Source organism: Lissotriton helveticus, chromosome 5_1 (assembly GCF_964261635.1).
Source record: "Lissotriton helveticus chromosome 5_1, aLisHel1.1, whole genome shotgun sequence".
In the NCBI taxonomy this organism is placed as follows: Eukaryota; Metazoa; Chordata; class Amphibia; order Caudata; family Salamandridae; genus Lissotriton; species Lissotriton helveticus.
In genome coordinates, this window is record NC_136065.1 from 2,120,084,517 (window position 1) to 2,120,104,871 (window position 20,355).

The following is a 20,355-nucleotide window of genomic DNA, read 5'->3' on the forward strand; positions in this document are numbered from 1 at the left end:
ATAGCGGGAGTCCGCTGAGGGTCACAATTCCGTAATCTATTCGAGGGATGACTAACGCTTGTACAGCAGTTTGGAAGTCTTCAGTAGGGAGGAAGGGTTTAATTTTCCTCAGTGTGTTGATTTGGAAATCAGCTGCTTTTGTGGCTTTGCTGACGTGCAGCTGCATGTTGAGCTTGGCGTCCAGTGTGATGCCTAGGGATTTCGCTGAGTCCACGATGGTGGGTTGGACATTGAGTGCTGTTAGGTTGTTGAGCCATGTTTGGGTGGAGGAACTTTTCGCCGGGGGTGATATGAGAAGGAACTCAGTTTTCAGAGCATTTAGTTTGAGGTGATTATCGGCTAGCCAAGATTGAGTGTTATGCGTCTACAAAGATATTGGTATTACTTAGGGATTACGAGCGCTGCTTTAGTTGATCAGCGCAGCTACGTTTCAAAGCACTAATTAGTAGCTGCTCGAATACAAGGTTTTTGTGTGTATTCTCTGGATCACGAACGTTATTGGAGTTTGTCAGCACAGCACTATTTTGCAGCCCAAAATAGCAGTAACTCAATAACTTCTACATAGACCGGTTTTCCATTTTCTTTGACTTTTCATTGACTTACTTTACATTAGACAAGCGCCTCCCACCAGTAATTCAACTACTTGTTTATCTTTTGGGGGGGGTGGCTGGCAAGTAGAGACATAGTTGCTGCACTCACGTGGGTGCATCAACCTGTTGTGATATGTTAGAGGATTGTTTTTAAATTTGACATGTTGAGTTCACCCGCCTTGGTCCCAGAGGTAGGGCGAACGTTAGGGGCAATCTTGAAAACTGAGGTTTCTATAATACTTGTTTCACTAAAGCATGTTTATTGACATAGGTCGTGACATTTATCAACCCCTAAAACTGTCCTTGTTTATGTGTCTAGAGCGGGGCCTCATTCTCCGAGCCATTGCCGGGTGAGGTGAGGCTTTCTTCCCACACAGAGTTGGGTAAGTTTATAAACTTAGTTGTTGAACAATGCACAGATTATCTGTTGGCGACTTCTATAGCGCATAAGTAATGCGGCTATCACAACTATGAATGGCTGAGCTGAGTTTTTTATTGACTATCACCTACGTCGCACTTTGTGTGATCCGCAGATTACTGTACTTGATATCACAAAAGAGTAGATTTTCTATGACTGTACCTTGTATTACCAAAAAGTTTTTCTCTCATTTTTGTAGGGAAGACTTCCTCCAAACTCGAACCTATCGGGAGGACATGGTAGGATGGTCCTTATGACCACTTATGTGACTATTCACAGGCAAAGTATGGTCTGTTAAATGTAATTTTTTTTGTCATTATTCCCTTTTTTGAGCACCTTTAATTGTGTAATTTGCAGTAGCATACCAGTTAGCTTGGCCCTGACTAATGCCGGTGAACATCCACCTTACGGCAGAAACATGTTGGCCTGATTTACTACCAAGCAAAATAGACAGTGATTTTTTCACACTGTCCCTACACTGTTTTTAACCTGACGTCCAGGTGAATATTAATAAAATTGTCCTATTTACCTTGACCGCCATTTTAAGACACATCACTTCACTTCTTGCACTGCATTCATCAGCTTCACTAGTGGTGAGGACACTCACATTGACTGAACTATAGCCTAGTGACACGAAGCCAATACATCTGGGCTTCGGTACACGGACCTAGTTCAAGATGTCCTACATGATGAAGCTCCGCCACGTGGGTGGGCTGATAGGACTCAAACTATTATGTTGAGCGCCTTTCCATCATGTGATAGCTGATGTATTGCACACGTATTGTGCCGAGTCCGGTGATAGTCTATTCAACTCAGCTAGTTTTAGACCTTTAAGTTTCTTTGTTGTTTGCGTACTGCGAGATACCTGCTGAGGCCCCTTCCAGCCGTAACACTTCTGCCTGATTTCAATGCACTGTAAATGACATCCTGATTTGGTAAATGCGGGGAGACTCGGGGACGCCTTTCGTGTGGAGACATTCGCTCGCAGGCAGCCTCATACGGGTATGATGGCTCTCGCTCACATGCTACTCACGAGCCTGTTGTTGATGCGGACATCCCATACCCGGAGGTGAGAAAAACTACACCAGCTAACCCTGGTCTGTCCTGCCACCCTTATCCTGTGGGAACCAGTCAGTCAATATGGCTAATGGCGGTGCTGGCTGCACTAAGAGACTGACAAATGCGGTGATCTCCAATACAGCTGCATACTTGACCCGTTCACCAGCTGCTACATCTCTATAACGGAAGAAAATAAAAACATTTTTTTTTATTTATTTTTTTAGAGTATCTGCTGTGTTATATACAGACCATTTACGCGCCTCCTCCTCAAATGGTTCAATATCCACTGTGCTCTATTGTAATGTTGGATTAACGGCAGATTCCACATAATTGGGCAGCCATCTTCGAGGGAATTGTAAAGTGCGCACCACCACACACGCGCCGGGAGCCACGCCGTCGCTTCCTTCGCGAGAATATAAAAACAAATCTGGTGAGGATGGGAGGCCAGATAAGCAACAGTCTAAGCTGCCATTTGAAACGAAAAGACCCCAAGGGTGCCACGGCGCATTTGGATACCGAACTTGACAATGAACCCACAGCACGCAATGGCATGGAATGTGTTCTGCAGGTGATACAGCAAAGCCTGCAGGACATTAATGGGAAACTAGACACCATCACACTGAGGGTTGATAATATGGCGGCTAAACTAGACAAGCATGGTGAGCGCCTTGTTGAGGCTGAGAATCTCATCACGGCGGTGGAGGACGAATCGCACAACACGACACAAAAATGCACGGAAATGAAAAAATTGCTAGAAGTCATCAAAAATAAAGCGGAGGATTTGGGAGAGAGAGATCTCGGCGCAATATCAGAATCGCGGGAGTGCCGGAATCCACAAACACGGAGAGGATAGAAACATATGTAGAAGACATGATACGTAACGTGTTTGGTGCAGAACATTTCTCAGCTGTCCTCCTGATCGAACGCGCACACAGATCACTGGCACCGCGACCCAAGCCTGGCCCAAGGCAGATTATCGCCCGGGTGCTCAATTACAGGGATCGAGATGTTATTTTGCGATTGGCTCGGGAGAAGCGCCAGATCAACTACCAGGGAAATGCACTGGAGTTTTATCCAGACTTCACTATGACGGTACAACTGGCGCAAAAAGAATTTAACCCCGCGAAAAAGAAACTGCGAGAACTTGGAACAGAATATGCTAATGTTGGAAAACGAGGCAGCATCTGTGAGGCCTGCACAAATAACAGGACACATTTGTCTTTCACTGGGAACCAAACACCCTAGGGCAGAGCCTGACTCTGAGGGTAGCGTTGCAGAGCAGTCTGAGGCTTACTCAAGGGAGGTGGTGTGGGCTAGTAATCACCATTTGCAGGTGCGCAAAAATAACACTCAACAATTGATTGTCCAGTCTGTACTTTGCTTTATAAAAGTAAGAGTACATTTATTAAACACACACCACTCAATACTATACACCAATTTACAAATATACATAAGCTGTTGGAATTACTTTGTGACATTGCATAACATCTCCACCCCTACCGCAGGGGGGGTGGGGTCTAGTACCACCACTCCCATGTATGCACATCATCTTGCCCCCAATGCAATTAGTTGAACCTATCCTGGAGCGAGGGCCTTGCGCACTGGCACCATCCCAGTGGCGTCCCCCTCTCATTACCTCAACAGGCATTAAACAGGGATACACCTGCCTTAGTGACACATGACCCTGACCAAGCATCTCCTACTGACCCTAAAGTATACACCTCTACATCTTAAGGGCTAACAGTCTGGGGTCTTCACCTAAGCGCAGCAGCAAGACTACATGTTTACGCACACTTTAGAATGACAGTACTTAGCACATTTGGATATCATTAAAAATGCATTGCAATTACAGACCCTAAAGGCATCACAGATGATCACAGGATTAAGTTGTAAATACCGTCAGACACCCTAGCAGGAGTGTCTAGCCACTTAAATCCACTTTGCTTGCGACATCACCTTACACCAGTACTTCACATTGAACATCAGTCCCTCTAAAAGAAAGAACCATTAATAAATGCATTTCAGTGCAATTACGCCATCTCAGCCCTTCAATCTTTGATGCACTTCTCCATGAACCCCCAGCTGTAGAACAAAAGTTCCAGCCTAGGAGGTGATGCAATCTTTGCTGAGAGTTGAGGGGTTATTCTTTTTAAATTCTCAACAAACTTAGGGTGGGACTTAGCTTTGTGCTGGGGGCGAGACTGCGCTGCTCCAGCAGCTCCCCCAGCACCTTTTCACACTCAAGGGTGACCCCTCTCCTCTGGGGGCCACCAAAACGCCAAAAACAATCCATTCCTCATGCCTTGCAAGGCATCATGGGGCGCTTCAAGCTCCTGCCGCTTTCTGGGGCCTCGGTGGGGAGCCCGGTCCCACCAGGACCCACGGCTAAGGGTATGCAACGTGGAAAGCCCACACCCGGTCGCTCCGCGCTTTGGTTGGGGGCCCGGTCCCACCTGGGCCCCTGGCTCCTCCTTCCTTGTCCGGGGCCCCGGTCCCACCCTGGACCCCCGCAGGCTCTCCACGTTGGAGGGCAGTCCCCGGGACCTGACCCACCCCAGGGGCCTTTCCTGGACCAGCGCCGGAGCCTCACGCGCTTCGCTGTCAGGGGGCCACAGGTCCAAGGTCTCTCACCTTCTGGGGGCCATATCTCAGCCCCTGGAGGTCCGATCTGCCCCACATTTGCATCTTCTTGCTTCTGGTGGCACCCCCCAGCCACTGGGAGCACTCTCCTTCACTCTCCGGGTCGCCAAGAGGGTGCACTCTGCAGGGAGCGGTCTGCACTGGCTCCCTGCGCCAGCCTTTCGCCTGGCTCTCCTCCTGTGCCTCTCTTCTCCTTGCGCAGAAGCCCCTGCTTCTGTGCACCGGTCCTGGGCGCTTCGTCTGGTGCTGTTAGGGGCCTGGGTGACAGTCAGGGGGTCTCTCCTTCCAACAGCCCATTGCCAGGCTCCAGCACCTTCCACCTCAGCAGACCCCACCCCAGAGAGAGCTTCTCTTCATGTGCAAGTACTTTTTAAAAGTTGAGTAGGGGGCTGGCAGAAAGTCTCTGTGGGTCCTATCAAACAGCAACACATCACTTCCCTGCCCCTGCTCCCTCCTTCTTGTCCAGCCTCTTGGTTTGTTAAAAATGGAGTCGTCCAGTGTCTCTGGCCACATGGCCTCTGAAACCCAACTCTTTCCTTCTTGGTGCAGCCTGGTGCCTGGCACCCATTGACAGCTGCTAATGGATGAGCCTGTAGCCCCACCCATCTTTGTGGAGAGGAGGCCATAGCTTGTGGAAGAAAGATTATCAATCCATCCAGCTGAGGTCAACCCTCAGCCTGGGTCTGGTCATGGCTGGCTCAGAGAAATATGACAGTTCTACATGACCCAAAAGCAGTACAAATATGACTTTGGACTCTGCAGAATACTTATTTTCACCTACTCTACAATGGACTTTAGTGCATGTCTGGAATCTGTAGGCTTTGTGGAAGTCATTTTAGCCATGGGCCCCACATACCCATAGGGGAATAATGAAGTAAAAACACAGTAAAACACACTGACTTTCCCTGGCATGTTCCTTCCCAGGGTATAAAGCCTAATCCATGTCACCACCCAATTCTGCATAAGTCCTGCCACACCATTCACTCTGTAGCTTATCTCGGACTGCGCACGCTAGGAATCTCCCCTGCGCAGCTCCTACACGTGTGCACACGCATGTACACCCGTGTCTGCATGTAACCAGCACAGTGTCCCATACTCCAGCTGCTGCGCAGCGGCCTAGTCAAGCCAGGCGGACACCAGTAAAATCTCCATGCAGTCTCCATTATGAGTTCACTGTGGATGAGTCCCAGATTATGAGGCTCCCCCACAGTAAACGCTCCAGAATTAGGTGCTCAAAAAGTGAAAAATCCGGGCAGCCCTAGTGTCAGAATCACCTTCTAACAGCTATGCTCTACCCAGCTCGCCTGCGGGTGACACAAGATGGCCGCTCCACGCTACTCCAGACGCCGAAAGCAGCACAAGACTATCAAGAAGCTCAGCCACAAGCGCAAGGAACAAAAGCGCGCAGAACAAAACCAGGACTCAGACGGAGCGCCGTTGGAGAGGGGGACATCTTTTGATCTCGATCATTGTTAACTGGTAAGACTTGTGTGAGTACTCTGCCACCAGGCTGTGCTACTGACGATTTTGTGAAAATGCGCTAGCACACACGCCAACGACGCTTGGGATATACTGCAAGCGGCCAAAAGGAACTATGTTGCGCCATGCATACTTTGTTCTAGAATCTCAACCTGCTGTTGCATACTATGTTCCACTCCTGTTCTTGGGGCTCAAAGACAGTGTCACTATCTGCCTCAGATGGTAGTACTTCTACTTACCATTAATGTTCAAACGTTATCAAAATATTCAGATGATGTGACCCACTATACACGAGCTTTCTAAATAACAATGTCGCTCTACAATCACAGATCTTTGCTATGTCTATAGATATGGAGAAGGGGGAAGAATGTGCTCGTAATGGTGGACTTTATGCACAGATGTGGAAGATGTGATGCTAGTGTTTGTCCCGCCTCCTAAGTTGTACCTCATTGGATACTAGATTGTCCATATGGGGATAGGATGAGAATTCCGTTACAGTATAGTGTATGGAACAGCTACGACCTATTAGAGGTCACTGTGTTAATGTTTATGTTGAAATAATTCTTGGAGTCTGCATCACTAATGTATGCCCGACCACATTCACATTGCTGGATGGAGTTGTGTGCACTTGGTGGACCCCCCAAGCGGGTGCTCCCCCAACAAAATTAGGTTGTCGTTCTGTTACTATGGGGTATGTCTTTGGCATGGTTGGGATGCTGAAGTGGGTGGGAAGGTTGGTGTTGGGTACTGTTATGCAGACGTTTGCACATAAGAAACATCGCTGAAATCCAGAATACAGCAATACAAAAATACATCAAGTCTTACCGAAGATACGAGAAAGGTGCATGCTGTCCAATCTATAATTTTTCTATGGTGGGTGTAAGTAACTGACTGTGGCTGCGGAACGGGTACAATAGAAACATTTAAATTTATTAACTTGGAACGTAAGAGGGCTTAGTAACCCGAAAAAAATTCGGCATGTATTTGCATACCTCGACAGGTTGCACATAGATATTGCACTCCTACAAGAAACACACATCGCACCTAATTCTACGCATACTATTGGACGGAGATGGGCAGAGGAGAGTTGCAGCTTGTCCTACTCATCTTATTCTAGAGGGGTTCTCATACTGTTTAAAAAAGTATTACAATTTAATATAGAAGCTACTATGAAGGATGATCTGGGGCGCTATGTCATTATAGGTACCCTTAGAGGACAGAAGGTTGTCATCATAAACACATATGGCCCAAATATTGACGATCCTGAATTCTATCACGCATTGTGGCGCAAAATTAACAATTTACCAGACATTCCAATAATTTGGGGCGGGGATTTCAATATTGGATCTGGATAGATCCGGTGCAACAGTAGAACCTCACAAAGCTTTAGGCAAATTAAAAGATTATGTCTGACATGCGCCTAGTTGATATTTGGCGTACCAGACACCCCGGACGCCACGCACGCATCAGCTGTGCATAACAGTTGGTCTCGCATAGACTACTGGTTGGGCACTGATGAAGTACTATTATGGACCCGATCTGTAAAACAACTGCCTAGGACACAGTCTGACCACAACCCAGTGCTACTATCCATGACTAAGCCCCACTATATGCCACCCCCATACATTTGGAGGTTTAACGCAAAAGCGCTACTAGACTCAGTATATACTGACACCATAAGTCAGGCTATAACGGAATATTTTGACCTAAATAAACCTACTACTGAAGACCCTGGCCTGTTATGGGAAGCTTTTAAGGCTACGATTAGGGGAATCTGGCAGGGTAATACTACCAAAAGAAATTATTTCAATCTTACCCCAAGGAACCACCGCGATTATCCTCATTACAGATACTGCTAACCACACCTACAGCCAAACACATGGTGTCTAGACTATATGTTACATTGCAGGCAGATATAGGGGACAATACACAGAGCGCTACAGAAATGGAACTTCGGCCTAGATGTTCCGCTATCAGAGGAGGAATAGGTTATTGCATGATCACCAACTGGTTTGTTAACGCCCAACGGGAACTTACGCATGTTACATTATAAATACTTCCACCAGACCTATTATACTCCTGCAAGACTATGTAGGTATGGATTACACAGATTCTAAATGTCAACGTTACAACGCCGACTTCGCTGATTTTATACACCTTGCATGGTCCTGTGCGAAAGTAGCGGAATACTGGACAAAAGTGACCCAAATACTAGGCACTATGGTGGGCAGTACTGTTGATTGAAATGTACGAATATGTTTATTGGGCCTGATATCCGGGGTGCGTGCAACTAAGCGCAAGTTTTGTGTCATTGCATTACTCCTGGCTAAACGCAGAATATCAATGTGCTGGGGTAGCAAAAAAGTCCCACAGATTAAACAATGGCTGCAAGATTTGGTATATTGTAAGGACACTCTACGCACATATGAAGAGGAACTACCAACGGGCTCAAAGCCCAGAGACTATTTGCAATACCCGATTGAATATTTACAAATGCACCAAGTTGACTAATTGCAATTGACAGTTGCACCTTAACGAATGTGATTTTAGGTAATGATCTTAACTTTGTAAAGACTGGATGATGGATGTTGTTGAGCAACGGACTGTATGTTAATTAAAGGTTGGACATTGTATGTTTATACAGATGCTAATAAAACATTTTTTTTTTTTTAAAACCTATATTTTTTGATATACAAACAATTGGCCTGGAGTTCAGTCCTTGAGTGTGTGAAACCTTTTGCTGACTGAGTGTGTACAACAAATGCTTTACACTGTCCTCTGGTACTGCCTTACTGCTCGACCAAGCTACCACTTTGGATAGTAAGGTCAGTTCAGACTTTAACCTCTGTTATACCTCTGGGGTTGGTGGACTCTATACACACTGTACCTTCTGTTGGTCCAGTATATATAGTTATGGAAAAGAAAATCTTCATTGAAAATATGTATGTCCATACCTGAAGGGTGAATTGCTGAGGGATAAAAATCAACAGGGCTTCGACCTTGAGCCATCCGTGGATCCATGTATGGGGGCATCATCATCCATCGAGGATCAAACCCAAGCATTTGAGGGTGGGGTGGGTAAAAGTTGCGCTGATGGGAGTGAGAAGGGGGTGCATAGGCCTGCTGTTGCTGCTGCCAGTGCTGCATTTTGTATAGCTGTTCCTGAAGGAGAAGATTAAAGAAATCCAATAATGATGAAATCGAAAAGATTGAACTGGTTGCTAAGAGATTATCACATTAAATCACACCCATTTTATTGTTGTGAAAGTTGTGGTTACAAACATATGTGCAAAGTTCAAACCTGCCAACAAATGTACTCCTCCTGTGTACAAAAACAACTTACTGATGACAGAATACTGGATGGTAGCGGTTTCTCTGGTATCCATAAAGCAAGGTAACAGTTAGGTAAGTAATTACTTTCACCTAGTGTATATCTAAGGAGAACACCAGCAAGACAACAAGGAACATGACTAGCTGCAAAGTAAAACTAGAATCAACCTCTAGAATACAGGAAGGAAAATGCTACTTCTCATCTAGATTTCTCAAAATGTTCCTCACAACTCCTATGCCAAGAGTCCTGTGGAAGAGGAGGGGGGATGTTTAACTACAAAATAAATGTCTGTGAGGGTAGAAAGTCCCTACAGATGAAACGGAGCATAATTTTAAGTGCTTCCAACTGTTTGCACATCTTGGTCAAGGTGCACAAAACACCTAGTGATTTGTATGCGTACCTGCTGCTGCTGACGTTGAAATCGCGGAGGCAATGACTTCTGGTACTTGTTATATTCTTGAACTGGTGATGTGGGTTCTGGAAGTTCCTCATCATCGTCCTCACTGGTGCTGACCTCGTCTGCTGGAGTCTCTGCTGGCTGTTCTTCCAGGTAAACCGGAGCAGTTTCTTGTGCAGGGAACTCTGGGGTGACTGTCAGTGCGAGAAGAAAGGTACGCTGTGAATTATATGCAAGATGTACGTGAGGAAGTATCTGAATGATGAAACCAGATTCTCTCAATGGACAGGACTAGCTAGGAGGATAATATTTTTAATTTTTAACTTCTGGGACCTCAATGTTTATACAGTCAACAGTCTGTGAGAACATGGATTTTTTTGAAGAAGCTCACAAACTAGAATTTGTGGACTGTGTTAAGAAAATAACAATTTCAAGGAGAAAACATGGTTTAACACCTAACAGCAGCACAAAGCAATAGACTTTTGCCCAGAGAAATTTACTGAGCACCAAACATGAAACTCAGAAATAGTAAAAATTCTTAAGGAAACTTAGTAAAATAGAAAAATATTTAAACAAAGAAAAAATAAATTGTACTGTCAAAAAATCTGATTTGTGAACCAAAAATGACATTAAGAAAAAAAAAATTTATAGCGTCAAAGACTACTGCTTTACTAAAAGCCACTGTCGGTCATATTTGTACAAAAATGAAAAAGCAATAAATAGTCAACTGTAATGTATTATGTTCTAATTTTTCACCACACTAAGGAGCTCAATCCCAAAGCTCCAACAATTCCAGGGGACACAGTCTCAGTCACTTACAGGCAAGAGCTCCAGCTAAGTAACCATTACAAATGTCTGCGGCAAGCCTTTGAAACTTCCCCTTTGTGAACTCTGCCCATCCTGGGGGAAGAGACTTGGCAATGTGGTGGTTTACTCCTGAAGTGAGGTATGGCCCATTTCCAGATGCTTCAAGCTAACAGAGCTGGGGAGAGTGTGGTCCGCCCCCCCCCCCCCCTGTTTTTTAGGTCTCAACTACAGCATTGCTTTAGCAAAGCTTGTTTGTCGAGATTATAGTAAGGCTTTCAAAAGTCTAGCCAAACTGCGGATCGGGTGCAGTTCATGCGAGCCAGGCGCGTGCACATCGCCAGCCACATCGCACACCATTACACCATTTGTCTGAGCCTCGGCTTCTTCCCGAGGACACAAACATATCTGCCCCGATCCCTCTTAAGTCCACATGCTTGGTTCGACTTTTTTTTTCTCCATTACCTGCCTTGGTGAATCACGAATGAGAAACAATGCTTCCTCTACCCCTGGATACCTCTACTCCCCAGTACCTCCACACCAACTTGCGTACAAGGTGACTTTTCTAAACAAACCACGCTCACTTGAGAACACTCACATTTTTACAATGCACTCACCTTTATGTAAAATGAACATGCAACCTGCAGACCATAAAAGTCATAGGCTCTTGTAGGAAATAGTTTTTTCAATTCTGCCCTAGTAATGTTTTATTCACTAAATGCTGGACCATAGCCAATCGGTCTCACTTTTGGAACCTTATAAGTATTGAGGTATGCAGCACAATAACCTTAGTGCAACAACATTATCTGTTAAATGGTTAAACACTTACAAGGTCCCAAAGGCGAGACCTATTGGCTATGCCAATGCTTGTTTATTGAACGAGTACTACAGTTCTCGTCGGAAGGCAAACCTTGGTTGAAATATTTACTCCACTTACAACTTGCCCAGCTTTTGCAACCCCTGGAAATTGCACACCATTTTCTAGCACAAGTAGCAAAAAAAGTCTTATAGCTCACTAGATGCAAGAAAAAATGCTCAATATAATCCACAAATGTCAAATTGGTGAATCCCAACTGAAACCACTTACCAGCAGTTCTTCTCACGTCCTCTCTGCCACCCTGGGGCACTACAACCTCACCTGAAAAATTAGAGGGGAAAAAACAGGACCTGTTGTGAGGGTCAAAGTTTCCCAATCTCAGCTCTAACACAAAGAAAAGTACAGGAAGAGATGAGTGAAGTGTAAAGGAAGAAAGGCTTGGCACTGCGCAGCTACTGACACCAACTGCCCCACACATCAAGAGAAATGCTAGAACATGGATGACCTCACTTCTCTTACCTTTAACATGGGAATGGTCACTGCTGGGAGGGCTACTCTTCTCAAACACAGGAGATCTGGGGTCCTCGTTTTCTTTGTTGTCTGCCTGCTTTGGCGCATCAGACTTCTGGGCGAGTTTGCTCTTCTGATCTAGTTGCTTCAGTTTGGCAGCACAGGCAGCAAGTCGCTCCTCCCTGGCTCTGCGTTCCTCCTCTTCCCGCCGCCTACGGGCTCTCTCCACTGCTTCAGAAATCTCAGAGGGGACGAATTTCTGCCTCACTGGAAGCTTTTCATCCTTCTCCTCAGCAGACTGCTGGCGTAAAAAGCTTCCAGGTGGAGCCTTCTAACGAATGGAAAAAGAAGAAACTTAGCAAAAACTACTTGCGAATCAAGTTGTTAAAGTAACTGCAGCACAGATTCGACATTTGGCTTCACTTTGGAATAAAGTCTCACCTAAAGATATATGAAGCTGCCTGTGGTCAAAGACCTACTGTCTACAGTACACTTTAATATGTTTGCTCGCCACTCATTAGTCAATGGTTATCCTCCGCCTCATCCCCCCACCAGCAATTGTTTATTGTTAACCATATCTGATAGAATGAGGCATATCATTTCAAGTCTAACATTTGAAAAATGCTTTAATTTGTATTAACCCCTTCCGTGCTGATGACGGCTCCCGTCCGTCATGCATCACAGTGCTCGTGTGCTGATGACGGCCAGAAGCCGCCATGACCACGCCCGCGATCGGAATGTCCAGCACCGCAGCCGAATTCTGGCCGCAGGCAAGGGGTTAAACCACTCCATGGGACTGCATGTAGCTCCTTGCTTTTCCATGCCTGTTTATTCCTACTCCTATCTCTGCTCTGCGTTAGCTGCTCCCGCTTTGTCAACCACTCACTTGCCCATTTGCTCTCCTGCTTGCCCCCTTCCTGCTTTATAAATCTATTAATATTTTTATTGCATTTATTTATTTGAGGGACCAGCAGATACATGCTGCTACCAGGCCACTCAATGTATTGTGCTTCTGGAAATACCATTTTCTTTTTTAATTTATTGTTCAAAATGCTGTTGACCATCTTAGAATTTTTTTTTATTATTAAACAAGTCAATAAATGCCATTAAACATCACAAGACATGCAGATCGCATTTTTCTTACAATATTAAATCACATCACAATAACCAATACAGAAAGCTAAGTGACCAGCAAACAAGACAATCATGGTACAGCTCCCAGAATATGCAAGAAAACGGAATGCCTCCAATCGGAACATACTTTAAGCAATCAATGTGCCCTTAGTGCTGCTAAACATTCTTGTTGGGCATCCCTGTGCTCCACCCAATCCCCCAGGAGTCTAGTGTGTTTGAGCAGGCCACAATGTCAGTTTCAGCACCATACAGCTATCCACCCAACCAGCCCAGATGCCAACTGTAGGAGGCAGATTGCTTGCCACTCTAGCAATCTCGCACTTGGCAACCAACACAGTTGTGTGCATGAAGGTGGCCTTGCATTTATATTTGTCAATGGGAGATATTGTATAGAAGAGGGGAGTGAGATTGGGATCAGAATCCAAGTCAAGCCCAGCCATCCCCCTAGAGTGGTCAAAACACCCCACCAGAAGTGCTGCATCACCGCCCAGGACCATGAAGTATGTTGAAATCCAAGGGCTATTCCCACACTGCAGGTAACTAGGAGATTGAATCTTCCAGACACGTCAAAGCTTGAGGTGAGTAATTTAGAATAATCCAGCTGTGGTTCCTCCAGTGGGTCTAAACTGAGCTGCAATAGCAGACTTTGGCAGCCATTTTAGTCTGCCATTCCTCATCTGCGTTCAAATCCTCTCACTTCCAGGATGTACGAGTAAACCAAACGTGCAAGCTGTCGTGGAAGGAAATGGTTACTTACCAGGAGCAGTTTTGAAGCTTGAAGAGTTTTCTGGATTCACATGATGTGCATTATTTCGCCATCTAGTGGTTAGATCCGGCATAGTCTGTTTTTGTTTCTTGTTTGGGGCAACAACAAGAACTTGGTGCTAGGTCCATACCCTGTGTGACATCAGACAGATCTTCAAATTCTTTTTTCCCCTTTTTCTCTAGGGTATTCTTAAATCCTGTCGTCTTTAGAAGTTAGTTCTTTGATTTCAGTGATCTTTTTCTCCACCCGATAGCATTCCTCCTCTGAGGAGAGGTCGGTGGGTCGCATGTGAATCCAGAAAACTCTTCAAGCTGCCTAAAACTACCCTTACTGGTAAGTAAGCATTTTGTTTTACAGCATGAATCCTTTTCAGGATTCACATGCTGTGCATTAGATTATGTCTCAGTTTCCCCCTCCTTGTGGTGGTTGTGGTAAGATGAGGAAGACTTTGCAAACAGGTGTTGAAGTACCTTTTGTCCCACTTGAGCTTCTCAAGACATCTGTTTATCCACGCAGTAGTTTGGTGAAAGTGTTTGGGGTGCACATGTTGCCGCAGCACATATGGTGTCTGTTAGCACATTGGCCATTAAGGCCAGGGTTGCCCCTTTTTTCCCTGTTGAGTGGCCTTTTGGCGGTGTGTTGAGTTTTTCCTGCTGAGGCATAGTATACTTGAATTGCCTCTACAATCCAACGTGCAATTGTCTCCTTTGTCCTGGGTGCTCCCTTGTTGGACTTTGAGAGACTAACTGATTACCTTTACGGAATGGTTTTGTCTTTTGTAGATAGTATAATAAAACCCTTCATACGTCCACGTTATGAAGGCTCCATTCTAGCCGTGTTTGTAGGTTTTGGAAGACTACTAGCTATTGTGAGTAAGTGCCCTCTTTCTTGCATGGCACTTTTTGCTGATGTTCTTTGACAGAGTGTGCCCTGGGCTCCTGCTTAACAGGTAAGCCAGGCCCATGTTCTTTCCCTAAAATTGCATTGAATCCTAAAACCAATTGGCATCTCTGGCCACGTCAGCCCCTGGTAAATGGTACCACAGGTACCAAAGGGACTGTGACCAGAGAAGGCCACTTATTGAGCCACCCTTCGAGGTCCCGTACCCGGACACACAAACAATGCCTTTGCAGGCTGCATGTCTTGGCGCAGTACAAAGTGAAGAGTCGACATGGCGCATATCCTTGTGTACCTTGCCCACAAAACCACTGCCCTGGTATAGATGAGTCACCCCTCTAGCAGGGTGCACTAAGCTAGTGGTGAGGGTACAGGTGTATGAGCCCTGTACCCCTACAGTGCCCAAGTCCATTCTTGGGCATTGTAAGTGCAGGGCTGCCATTAAGAGTGTATGGTGCTGAGAACACCATAATGGCTCCATTGAAAGTTTGGTATCAAACCTCTGAGCACATAAAACCCACACTGATGCCAGTGTGGGATTTAATGTAAAATGCACAACAGAGGGAATGTTAGAGATGCCCCCTGACTCTCAACCAACTTCTAGTGACCTGACTGAGTGGCTGTTTAGGGAGACTCCAACAGACAGGTTTCTGGACCAGGGTCGAGTGCCTGCTGCTCTCGGGGGCCTGAAACAATGCCCATCCTGGGAAGAGGTGCCAAGCCTCCTCCACCAGGATGGGGAGGGTTCACGAAGGGGAAGCTTCAAAGGCATGCCGCTTTTGTGAGCCTCTCCAGACCACTTGCTGCTTTCAGCAACTGGTCCCACTGGTTCTACCCACCACTTTGGGAGGGAGAGCGGCCGGAAAAACAAGTGAGGGGAAAGAGGTGAGCCCACCTCTGCCAACTCCACCCCTCAGGTGTGGGAGGCAAGGCGGGGCTCAACTTGGATCATCTTGCGAATGCGGGACCCGACCAACCAGGGACAGGCTCCTGCCCCCCTCCCACTGGAGGGTGGCACAATAGGGGAAGCTACCCATTGGTCCCTGCCCTTACCTACCTGTAATGCCCATAAATCTAGTATTTTGGGGGCACCCTGACCATTGCTTCCTCAGATGCAGCCTGACAACAAGAAAAGAAGGACCGAACAGCTGTGCAGCCATCTAACCAGAGAATGACGCCCACTGATTTGGACCCAGTCCTGCCGGCCTGTCTCCCTTCGAACCTGCTCCTGCTCCTCAGGGTGTCAAAAGCCTTTTGGCAACTAACTGTACAGTTAACCTTTTTGGGCATTGTCTTGGAGGGGAGTTCTGTGAGGGAAGTCAAAATGGACCCATATCCCTTGACAAACCTCCTGTAGTACCCAGTCAAGCCAAGGAATGCCCTGACTTGGGTCTGGGTGGTTGGAGCTGCCCAGTCCAGGATGTCCTGGATCTTGTGCTGTAAGGGCTGTACCTGGCCTCCACAAACAAGGTGGCCCAAGTATACCACAGTTCCCTGCCCTATCTGTCCATTGGATGCCTAGATAGTTAGTCTTGCAGTTTGCAGGGCTTTTAAAACTTCCCACGGTGGATCAAGTGATCCTGCCAGGTGGAACTAAAGAGAGCAACATCATCAAGATAAGCTGCACTAAAGGACCCCAACCCAACAAGGACTTGACTCACCAACTTCTGGAAGGTAGCAGGGGCATTCTTTAAACCAAAGGGCATAACAGCAAACTGATAGTGTCCATACGGTGTGGAGAATGCCGTATTCTCTTTTGCTCCTGGAGCCATGCCAATCTGCCAGTATCCTGCAGTTAAGTCAAAGGTACTTAGAAATATGGCTGCACCCAATTTGTTTATCAACTCATCTGCTCTTGGGATAGGGTGAGTGTTGGAAAGTGGCTTATTGGTTGAGGAAAATGTAGGTCTGCCACTGGCAATAAGGCCACTAACACATGATAAGACCCAGCATAGGTCTTAGAAAATTATTCCTATGCTCAACCCTTGGTAACATGGCAGTGAGCAGACAGGCTTAACTTCAAAGACAGGTATGTAAAGCATTTAAAAACACCATTTCAGTAAATAATTAAGACAACACAAAATAAAAATCCAACACTAATTTATAAAAATAGGTAATATTTTGATCTTTTAAATGACACCAAAACGAAAAAAATCCACTGTAGGGAACCAGAGTTGAATTTTTAAAGATTAGTCACTTTCTAGTGCTTAGAAACCAACAGTGCCCCTTTTAGTCATTTCGTTTTCTCTGTTAGAGACACACCTTTATAAATTGTTCTGAATAAATTTCTCACCACTGTGGTGGGCTGCCTTCTTCAGCAAGCAGGGTCCAGTTAGAACACCTTCCTTAAGTTCTACTTGCGGGTCCCAAAGTAGCTAACATACAATCTAAGGTTCTGGAATCTCCAAGAGGGTCCTTGAAAGTGTGAATCTTCAATTCCGCAATCCACTTGAACAAACCCCTTACAAATCCACTGGTACTCCAGGCTTTGAATTCTTTGTGGGGCTGTCCGGGTGAGCTCTGTTAACCTGTAGCTTGCAGGGAGTCCACCGAGTCCTTTTTGCAGCAAGGTAATCCACAGGGCTGCAGTTTCACTTGGTGCAGTCTTCAGAAGTCAGGCCTTAGAGTTACTTGTACAGCAAAATCTTTTCAGCAGGGCACTTCTTGCTTCAGTAAGTTTCAAGCAGCAGATCTGGAGGGCTCTGCCTCTCTCAGAAACGTATTCAAAATTCTCTGGGTCAAGCACCGGGTCACTTCAGACCAATGAGAGCAGGGCAACTCCTCATAGTTATGACCACATCCTGTAGAGTTTGGCATTAGTTTGTCCCAAAGTGCATCATTTTTCCAAATCCATAATGGCTGATTTTCCAGCAAGGAGGTAAGAGCTGGCTAAACACACCCCCTGGGATGGCTTATTTCCATGGACCATCCATCCCCCTACCGTCACCACATACCTTCCTTAAGCCTAGCCCTGACTCTGGGTCAGGAGTGTCAGAGTGAAACTGAAACCCAGGCCTCCCCTCTCCCTTCGAAGAGGATGGTTTATGACTCCACCCCCTAGCCTGGCTTTCCTATAGACCAGCACACTGCCCTCCCAGCAGTGATTAACCCTCTGGGGTCTTCATCACCTCTTCAAAGCAGCCTGGCTAATCCACTTAAACTTCTTGTATGTACACTTTAGGAGAAATTCAACAATATCATATTGTTGAATTTACTACTACCATTCTGGGAAGTCTTTGAATGGTCCGGCTAGTCCTCTCCTATCAATATTTATTCATCAATAACTTCCTACCATGTTAACCTATGTGCCATTGGGTTTGCAATGGGGAAAATGACTTGGTCACTTTTCAAGCACCAGGGCTTATTAAACCATATTTTATAAGTATTTCCCTAATTTCTACAGGACCCCCACCCCCTGTGCAACTAGGGGAGACTTCAGGGGTTCTGAATCTGCAGAAGTTTTGCAGATCTTCCATACCCAGTTCTTCGGGCATCAAAGTCGAATTTGAGCAGCTCTATGATATAATGTGGGGAGTGAAATGTAAAATTTAACTTAACCCGGGCATATAAAAACTAATTTTATAAGGGCGTACCTTATAGATGACTGACCCCCCTCCCCAGGGATACCGAGGGGTGACCCTGGGGGCCCCTAATATGCAAAAATATGGTAGGTTTTTCCTTTAAGGGCCCCTACCCCCAAAGTCGAGTTTGGGCACAATTTAAGGTTTAAAAGCTGTCCTGGCAACCAGTGCTGCTTTTAAACTGACTTCGGGCTTCAGCACTGCACACATGCTAGTGCAGAAAATCTGCTGGCCTCTAAACTGCCATGCCCCAGGATAATGGAGACTTTTAGGTAGTTTCAATCCCCTGCCCTATTACATACTAGGGGCTTATGGGGTACGTCATGCCAATTACAGGTGTACCCCACCATACCATAGTGTACTCTAGTGTATGTTGGGTATCTTAACTGTATTCTAATGTGTTCCTTTTAGCTTGGCACTGGGCCTGGTTAAACAGAGCCCAGGGCCAGTCAGAGTCAGTTACCACCAGTGCCAGTCAGCAAAAAGTTGGGGGTGCCCAGGGCACAGGATGACTTTGCAACAGTGAGCATCTATCTGGGTGACAGAGTTGATCCCCTCTATAGTCTACACCTAACATAATTTCTCTCTTTCCATCCTGTGGATGAGGTTTGGGGACTAGAACCAATGGGCTGGCCCAGGGGCTCTGAGGGTTCAATAACCCCCAACTCCAGCATATTGCCGACTTCAGCTCTGATACTTTCCTTCACTTGGTCTGACGGTCGATAGATTGTTTTTCACAGGTGCACTGTCACCAGTATCCACATCATGGGTACACCAGTTGGTCAGACCATGGGACAAGGAAAAGAGCTTAGCGCACTGTTGCAAGACTTGCTTGCAGTCAGTCTGCTGTTGGGCAGAGAAGGTGTCTGAAAAGACTACTCCATCCACTGACCCATCTTTTGGGCTGTAGGAGAGGTCAGCGAGAGGTTCACTCTGCTTCCTGTTCCTCACCAGTCACCATCAGCATGGTGATGTGAGCCCTGTCATTGTAGAGCTTTAGGTGGCTCACATGAATAACACTTGTGGGTGTCCTGCTTGTGCCCAGGTCAATTAAGTAGGTGACCTCACCCCTTCTCTAGGATAGGGTAAGGGCCACTCCATCTGTCCTGGAGTGCCCTTGGTGCCACTGGCTCCAACACCCACACCTTTTGCCCAGGTTGAAATTCAACCAGTGCAGCTTTTTGGTCATACCAGTGCTTCTGAAGCTCCTGGCTGGCCTCAAGATTTGTGGATGCCTTCTCCATGTACTCAGCCATTCTGGAACTTAGGCCAAGCACATAGTCCACAATATCTTGTTTGGGTTCTTGGAGAGGCTTCTCCCAACCCTCTTTTACAAGACAGAGTGGTCCCCTCACAGGATTGCCCAACAGTAGTTCAAAGGAGAAAAACCTTACTCCCTTCTGTAGCACTTCTCTGTATGCAAAAAGCAGGCATGGTAAGAGGGCATCACATCTCCTTTTGACTTGCTCAGGGAGCCCCATAATCATACCTTTCAATGTCTTGTTGAATCTCTCAACAAGGCTATTAGTTTGTGGGTGATATGGTGTAGTAAACTTGTACTGCACTCCACACTTTCCACATGTGTTTGAGGTAAGCAGACATGAAGTTGGAATCTCTGTCTGAAACCACCTACTTAGGAAACCCTACCCTGGTGAAGACATCAATGTGGGCCTTGGCCACTGCAGGAGCTGTAGTAGTCCAAAGTGGAATTGCTTCAGGGTACCTAGTGGGTTGATCCAGCACCACTAGTATGAATTTGTTACCTGAGGCTGTGGGAGGTTCTATGCCCACACCTACCCTTTCAAAGGGAACCCCTACCATAGGCAGTGGTATGGGGGGGGGGGCCTTTGGGAGGCCACCTGTCTTGCCACTGGCCTGACATGTAACACAGGAGCTGACAAACTCCTTTACCTTTTGGTGCATCTGAGGCCA

At 46.2% G+C, this 20,355-nt stretch overlaps 1 protein-coding gene across 6 annotated transcripts in view; it reads right to left on the reverse strand.

Moving 5' to 3' along the window:
- Positions 1–20,355, reverse strand: part of PRRC2B (proline rich coiled-coil 2B) — a 549,871-nt gene that overhangs the window by 292,566 nt on the left and 236,950 nt on the right. For all 6 annotated transcript variants that reach the window (XM_078646193.1, XM_078646192.1, XM_078646191.1 and 3 more), the window contains exons 12-15: positions 12,055–12,376; positions 11,806–11,856; positions 9,918–10,108; positions 9,141–9,348 (exon numbers count right to left, since the gene is read on the reverse strand). In XM_078646193.1, coding sequence (XP_078502319.1) covers positions 9,141–9,348; positions 9,918–10,108; positions 11,806–11,856; positions 12,055–12,376 — 772 coding nt within the window. The remainder of the gene's footprint in view (positions 1–9,140; positions 9,349–9,917; positions 10,109–11,805; positions 11,857–12,054; positions 12,377–20,355) is intronic.